Source organism: Motacilla alba, chromosome 1 (assembly GCF_015832195.1).
Source record: "Motacilla alba alba isolate MOTALB_02 chromosome 1, Motacilla_alba_V1.0_pri, whole genome shotgun sequence".
NCBI classification, from domain to species: domain Eukaryota; kingdom Metazoa; phylum Chordata; class Aves; order Passeriformes; family Motacillidae; genus Motacilla; species Motacilla alba.
In genome coordinates, this window is record NC_052016.1 from 61,543,394 (window position 1) to 61,551,500 (window position 8,107).

General features: G+C 41.5%; 1 protein-coding gene across 1 annotated transcript; it reads left to right on the forward strand.

The window, feature by feature from the left end:
• The first annotated feature begins 1,680 nt into the window (after positions 1-1,680).
• C1H13orf42 (chromosome 1 C13orf42 homolog) lies at positions 1,681-6,026 on the forward strand. The gene is made up of 3 exons (XM_038127220.1): positions 1,681-2,094; positions 4,756-4,903; positions 5,694-6,026. The coding sequence occupies exons 1-3, from the start codon at positions 1,681-1,683 to the stop codon at positions 5,924-5,926; spliced, it is 795 nt and encodes a 264-aa protein (XP_037983148.1). The 3' UTR covers positions 5,927-6,026.
• Positions 6,027-8,107: the final 2,081 nt, after the last annotated feature.

Consider the following 8,107-nt stretch of genomic DNA (forward strand, 5'->3'; position numbering starts at 1 on the left):
CTCCCCCACTCAGGACAGTGTATTAAAACCCCTTTACAGCATTTTGCTCTGAAAAGTCAATCAATATATAGATGGGATTATTATTGTGTTAGTATTGAGGACCCGAAACTTCATCTATCTCAGACAGGTAAATCTGGTGAGAAAGCTCATATTTTTTTTCACAGTTCTAATGATCTGTGCCAGCATAAAGTCAGCTTAATCTGTTACCTAGCTGGGGGATAGAGTAGACCTTTGGAGAGAACCGATAATGGAATACCTCCATACAAGTACTAGATACCAAACAGCTGACTATATTTCAGAACAATCTCTAGGCTGCTTTCAGCTGCAATGGGAGTTGCTACTATTAAAAGGCAGGAAAAGTGGCAAAAACTAGTTTGCCTCAATTCTTAGTTTTTATAAGTACATACTAACTTTAGCTAGAAATAAAAGGAACATTTTAAGGTGGTTGTGGAATATGTTTAGTATCCAGTTTTTGGAGTTCCCAAAGCAATAGGCACAAATTTATGTACCAAGCTATCTTTCCTGCTGAGGTCCTACACATCTTGGGATGCTTAAGCCTTCAATTAACACTTCCAGAGGCATTAGAAGAAATTTGCTCAGTGGTGTTTGCAGGGTGATATATATTTGATTTTAAAATAATTATTTTTTTCTCAAGCAGTCAATACTTGAGTGAGATCACCTGTGAAAACTCTCTTGAACAAACCCTTTTGAAAACACTTCGGAGCATGTCTGCTTGCTTTTAAATTGTTGTTCATTGCCTCAGTTCACTATCTGCTTATCTCCAAAGCATACACACCTGGACACATAGTCACAAATATTAGCCATGCCTCGAGTACGCCAGTAATAGTCAAAGTTTCTCAGTACTTTCAGCCAAAAATCAACCATCAAACCTGCTGTATTAAATGTTCTTGCACCAATCTAGGAGGACAACTAATGTGGAAAGACACAAATTCTTAGGTTTCTGTCTGCAATATTTTGCCAGAGGAGTACTTTGGAAGAGTGTTTTATTTTACAGCATCCCTTACACAGGGCATCTTTGTATTGAGTGTAACAGAGCCTGACATCTGAATCCGCCGGGTTCCTGGCAGCGCTGTGGTATCAAGTAGCTGAAGCCATCTCCTGGTTACTGCCGGGTGAAGCCCAGAACCAGTTTTTTCAGCAGCTGGACTCCGCTCGACAGAAACTATTCCTCTCCACCCAGACTTTGGCCCTGTGGAGGCTGATTCCAGCCGGCTCTTCCCGAGCATCACCCCGCGGCGGAGGGAGCGGATCAGCACCACGGCCAGCGCCCAGGGGAACCCAGGAGCGCGCAGGAATCCTGGGAGAGGGAAGTCCTGCCCCCGTGCTGATGCTTTTTATGGGGACCAGACGCCAAACAAAAGGTGAAAGCATGCTATTTGACCTCCTCAGCTATATTTTAAACCAAGGAAAGGACAAAGCTCTTTCACAGACACAAATGGAATAGATAAGACATTTCTGCATTACCATCATGCTTCTCACAATGTTAGACTGAAAACAATTGGTGCAGCCATAGGGGTTTTTTTCATCCTCATTACAGTAAGTGGCAATTTTTTTTTTTTGGTCTGCTGAGGGCAAAGGTAACTGCTGCTGATTGCCGGATCCAGTGTGAAATTAAGGAGCTGAAAGAGAAAAAATATAAAGGGGAGGAAGTGACACATTATGTTCAAAAAGATCCATTCTATATTTCACCCCAACTCCCAGCAAAGAAACGTGACAGATGACATCCCTTACAGTGATGGCGCAGGTTCTGCCGTGAGACTGATCCGCAGCACTTCTATGTATGTCCTTGGAGGTGAGCAGGACAAAGTTAGTGAACCACTAAAAAAGTGCAGAAGTACAACCAGCATCGACTCTTGCTTTCAGCCAAAAGAGGAGGACAGAGACTGGATGTACTCTAAGACTCAGGACTGCTTGAAGTACCTACAGGATCTGCTAGCCTTGAGGAAAAAATATCTAGAAAACATCAATAATTTGAAATCCATGCATATGGCTGCAGATTCTCCAACATCCACAAGATCATCCAAAACTGGAAAAAAGTCATTTCTTCCACTTCCTTTCAAAGAGTCTTCTAAGGTAATTTCCAAGAACTTTTGCCATGAGCTTAGTCTTAAGCAACAAAATCATCAAAGCTATATCACCTGTATTGATTTTTCTGCTTTATTGCTTTCAGCCAGTTGTCATTTTACTTTTACCTCAATTTAAGTGTTGCTAAATACCTTAATATTCTTTCTAAGTAGTGTAAAATTAGGAATGAATGACTGGTCACAGAAAGAAATGTATATGTCTATGTTTGAGGGGGGGAAATGTTGGGAGAGAGAAAGTAGGAAAAAGTTATGAGAGTATGGAAAACATTATGAAAGGGCAATTCTACTTAAGTACCTTGGAGTCCTTCACTATGATTATTTATAGCTGTTAATGACTGACAAGTGCAGTAATCTCTAGATTTCTTGTCAGTTTTATTATTGACAAAATTGCTTACACAAAATAATTATAAATTCACTGAAACAAAGAGGATTTTTTTTCTGAGTGGTCAGTTAACTTGTCAGTGCTACATTTAGCAGCAGTGCAACCTCTACTGGTAGGATGTGGGGCATGAGGAATTCTTAAGGTTTCCTTTCTCTGTTCATGAATAAGTTGGTGGGTCATTTCTAGACAGTGTAATTCTTAACCCTTTACTGTAATGAAAATACAAAAATAAAACTGGAATATCATCTTTAGTGCAGACTGTTTTCATGTATCCTAGAAATAAAGGCTTTATAGGTTAGCATGTCACTAGACAGTTCAGTTGCTGCTTTTACTCTAGACTTGATTCAGTGAGGACAAAACAAAGAACTGCAGCAAGTGGGACGATCTGTTTAGGTAACATGACTGCAAACAAGACTTCAACAGGAGACTCGCAGGTTACCCAGTGCAGTCTTTAAGCTGGACAATAATGGGGATGGTGAGAAGAAGGGATGTAGGGCTGAAATTACTGATTAGGCCATTTAAATAATGTTGCTGCCATATTTAGATGTTCTGTCACAGCAGAATGTCAGAATGGTTTGTGAACTTCTGAGATGTGCTGCGGAAAATACTGCTTAGGAAAAACACCAAAAGCTTAACTTGTTTTTTGGCAAACAATTGGATCTCCCACAGTCTGAGGCTAAGAATGCTGTCATCTGAGTTTGGCCAGCTAGGCCCTGTGTATGAACAGTCCTGGTAGTGATTGACATGCTCACTCCATTGGAAACAGACAGGAGCATCAGCAGGATATTCTTGCCAACATGAATGGCAGGGTCACAGCTGCACACCTCTGGCTTTGTAAAAATTAGGGAGAGGTCAAGAAGACTTTTACAAGATTCAGACTATTCTTCTTCCTAACTACACATTTTCAGTTCACAGAGTGCAAGGTTTGTGTTATCACCAGGCTTGAATGGCTTTGTCCCAAGCTACCTGTTCTTATTAAATTACCTATCAGTGGAAATTTGCTTCTTTCTCTAGCCTGCTGCATGACTTATGGGAAGGTAATTTGTCCAGACAAAACTGTCCCCATGGGACTTTTGATCCAAAGATCCCTGGGTCCTGGACTACAGGCTGACCATGGATTCAAAATGTGCCAGTTGTGTCTAGTGGAAGAAAAGAATAGAGGTGGGTCAGATGCTGGGAGCACATAGGCATGTCTTTAAAATGCCTTTTAACCAATAAAGGCATAGTCATAATAGCAGTCACTATTTCCAGTAGATGTGTGGTAGCAGCTATTTTTTAACACTTCTGAGGATGTCAATACACCCGTAATGTCAGGAGGGGAATCAGCTAGTTCATCTCTCTGCCTCCACAGAACAGGGAACAGCCTGGTCCTTCAGAGGTGTGACATGGCACATATCCTTTTATCTCATTGAAACCCAGGGTAGCAATTTTCTCAGCTGGTATTGCAGCCTGACAATATACCTGACTTGGACTAGCAAGGGAAATATATGTCCCTTCATTAGGTAGAGCCTGGCAGGAATTATTCATCCCATGTGTACCTTCAGAATCCCTAACCCAGGTTTTATGACTGCTTCAGCATTTATAGATAGGCATTTCCTTTTTCATCAAGACAGGCTCCTATTTTTAAACTGTGTGGCTTTCCTGTGGGAATTATCACTGTGCTGAATGACTCATATTTTAGCGCACACCATCCTTTTTAATTTCAAAAAGACTTCAGCAATTTAGATCTGGATTAATTTCACCTAACCTTGGCATTTTAATAAGATGCTTATATTAGTAACAAAGTTACCCCTCAATCCCTTTTCAGTTGAGAGAAAGAGCTGCCTGCAGAGGAGGGTTCAGCCTACTTAAGGCCTGACTCATCTTCTGAAGGTACTGGAGCCCAGCATTAATTACAGAAGGAGCCCTGCATGACTACACTTCTAATGTGTGTCTCCTTAGGAGCCTAGTGCTAGGTAGAATAAATTTGGCTGCAAAGCCCAGCTACCCAATTAAATGTCCTGGTACATGGATTCTGAGGGATTTCATAACACCTGGCCAGTAGTGCCCAAGTAGAAGATACTTGTTGAACATGCAACAGGATGGATATTTGCTAGACTGCTGCCCTGCTTTCTTTGATTTCTACACTGTGGAGTAGTCTGGACCTGTGTTTCTTTTCTGACAGCCTGAAGTATGGCATTGAATGCATCTTTCGTATAGAGTATGCTCATTAAGAACTCATTGTGCCCAACCCTTGGCTAACTTTTTTCTCCTTTGTCTGATCAACAGGCATCCATGGAAAGAAAAGGCCCACAGTCCAGTTCAGACGTAAGAGAAGCAATAGCCTTCTTTGACTCAGTCATTGCAGACCTGGATTCAGAGAGATGGCGGAGAGTTCCTGACGTGGATCTGCCAAATGTGGATGTCGATTTTGATGGTGCAGCATAAACCTGCCCAATATGATGGGTTTTGGGGAGCAGAGGGTAGAGGGAGGAATGGCATTGTGAGATAATGTTTGTTTAATTAATTAACCAGTTGTCCTCTAGTTTTGCTTCCCAAATCCAGGACCATGACATGCAATATGTGAAATTACAGTAATAAGTCACTTGTTCCCTGTTGAATGGGTGCAGCTATTTTATGTGAGGTCATTACGTGGCAAATGTCGCATGTGCAGGGTTGGAATAGTGCTTGCCTTCTGCTCAGGGCTGAGCTCCACCCTTGCATTTCTACCTCAAGCTGTCTTTGGAGAACTATAGAAAGTATAAATGAGAAATGGCTGGGTGACTCCTTTACAACTATCCAAAAAAAAAGTAATTTGGTGATTGGGCTAAATAACTGGAGGTTTCCATCAGAAAGGATGGGATTGCCCAAAGAAATGAAGATGTGCCAATCTAAGGTCATCATCTCTCCTGTGTAATCAGCAGAGGGCTATAGATATTTCTCACCTTTCCATCAGGCTGAGGTGAATATCTGAAGCAGGACATTTTAGCAGTGCCCAAGGAGTGTATTTGAAGGGACTAGCTCTCACATACAGATTTATGCTGCAGGTGTTGAAATTCTAGATAAAATGAATCCCTTCCCAAGTGTTAACCTGCGGTGAAAAAAGGTTTGTCTTCTGATCTTGCCTCCAGGAAGGACCCAGCAAGCACCCTTGCTGTGTTCCCTCACTGTGCAGATAAAAATGTCACTGACAAACTGCTAATCCCAGATTATCTTCTGTGTTTCAGTTGCTACCAGTACGAGTGAACACAGTTTGCATTCAAACTGGATCCTTCGTGCTCCCCGGAGATACTCTCAAGATACTGCCCAAGCAGCTAAGCAATCTCAAAGAAACAGTCAGAGGAGAACCACTGGCTCTAGGAAAAGGCTGGAAAGGCATCCCATGTACCTGCCCAAAGCTGTGGAAGGGGCATACAGCACTTTAAAATTTAAGCCTAAAACACGCAAGAAAGAATGTTGAAAGAAGAATGTTCCCTTTTCACTTGAAGACAGAATATATGAAATAGGGCATGTAGGACCTGATATTTTTTTTCTTTTTTACCACTGATCCATCACTTACACTCCAGAAGTGACCTGTGCAGTCACTGAAAGTTCTTTGTGGGAGACATATTTTAAGCCATGGCTATTCCAATGTTGGACTCATATGAGGGTTTAACTCATCCAATTTTCTGTGCCTAACAATACTGCTTTGTCATTCAGCTTGGTGGGGGGGGAACTCCAGCTTGACAAGCCTTTTTTTCTAGTGCTGTTACAGAAAGCTATGATTCAGAGATTGCCTGGTGCAGTAATTTTTCTTCTGACTCCAGTACTGCAAGGCAGTTCAAGGAATTCAGCAAATATGCTGGAGTTTTTGCAGCAGTGTTTCCAATGTCAGAGCAGTGAAGCAGAATTTTCTCCTTCTGTTGCTTGTGAAAATTTGTACGTGCCATCATTGACTCTATGTTCTGAGAGTATGCAGCAGCACCAAGATACATTCAGTCTGCAGCATGAGCAGAAAAGAGCTGGAGTGAGGGAATCAGCATTAGAAACTTGTGTTTGGGGGAATAGTGTGCTCCAGTGTGTTTTGTACTCTGCTTGCTATTGGAAATGGTTCTGTTGTTGGACACATCAAAATATTCACTGCATGCAAAAATGTATGCAACTTTTTTCATATGATTACACCCTGTGCTAGTTTTCATCTATTTTAACACCCAGCTGATGAATCTAGACACTCCAGTGTACACTAGAAAAGCTTAAAGTCATGGAGAACATTTGAATAAATTGGAGCAAAGGTTGTTCTCAGGGGCAGAAGAGAACTTGCAGACAAAGCCACCACATCACATTTAGATTATACCCAATATTTGGAATTCTGCTACTCCATCATTAAAGACAATATATTAGGATAAATGAAGTCTGGAAGTGTTTCTCTTCATCTTAGAGGGGATATGTACTCCATGTGATACTTGGAATTAATAAGACCCATGCTTTGCCTGTTTTGCCCAGCTCATACTTTGTCTTAAGAATTTGCTAAGGTGTTTGGGATCAAGCTTTTGCTTACTCTGATTTTATTTTTCATCTGGCATCGTTCAGCTGGTGCTGGACTATGACAGATGGATCATGGCAGCACTGGTATGACTAGCTGGTGATTTGCTAGTGTTTCCTTGTTTCTATAATCAGTAGTTTTTGTGTCCACAGACTTGGATGAATTTCCTAAGGCACCGGCCATCAATATGGCCCATCTGATATACCAAAACCTCCAAACTTTGTGCCCTCACACAGAACATTTGGGAGGTGTTAATTCTTGCAGATTTGTGTTCCCAGTCCTTGGGACTAAGTTATTCAAAAGGCATTTCTGCCATGGGTTGCAAGTATATCTCTGAACTTAATGATCCAGGCCACTTTCTGTCATAAGATAGGAAAGTGCCAAAAACCCATATGTTCCTCCATTCAGAGCTGGCATCTCCTGTTTTATTAAAGCATTTTGATTCTTTTTCTAGTGGTGTTTGTGAAGCGGATGGAAGAATTGTTTCTGTAGCACTTCAATTCTAGAGGTGCTTTTGTTGCTCTTGGCCTAGTTTGCATCCTCTTGAAAATGACCAGTTTAAATAACATAATTGATACGTGTTCAAGAAGAGTTTAAATTAAGGTCTGGGTTTTGTCTCCCTGCTGTTGGTGCTTTTCACAATAGTCTGTATCCTTTATATTGTGTTGCTGCCTTTGTACCTCCCCAGTTCTGTACTGTCCACCCTGAGCTGAATGCCCTTAAAACTATTCTGCCTCTGAATGTGCTCAGAATTCCACTCAGCCAGGTGGGATAGCCAGAGCACAGCTTGTTCCAAACACACCCCTAGGTTCTGGCGTGCCTCAAGGCTGCAGTTCTGTGTATGTGTGAGAGAAGGGGGACAGTGCTCAGAACTGTATATTTTTGGCAACTGTGTCACCCTGAAACTCCTCTCCAAACAGGATTTCATACTGAAGTTGCTGAGGAACATTTTTACTGACTGTGTGGGCATCTTTTTGCTACTAGAACCTGCAACATGGATGGGTGCTGACAGAAAATCTCACCATCTTGTTTGAGTTACTATAACAGAATTATGTATGTGCATAATTAAAATACTGATGAGAAGAAAGAAGAAAAGGATTCCAATGTTTTTCTGCCCTG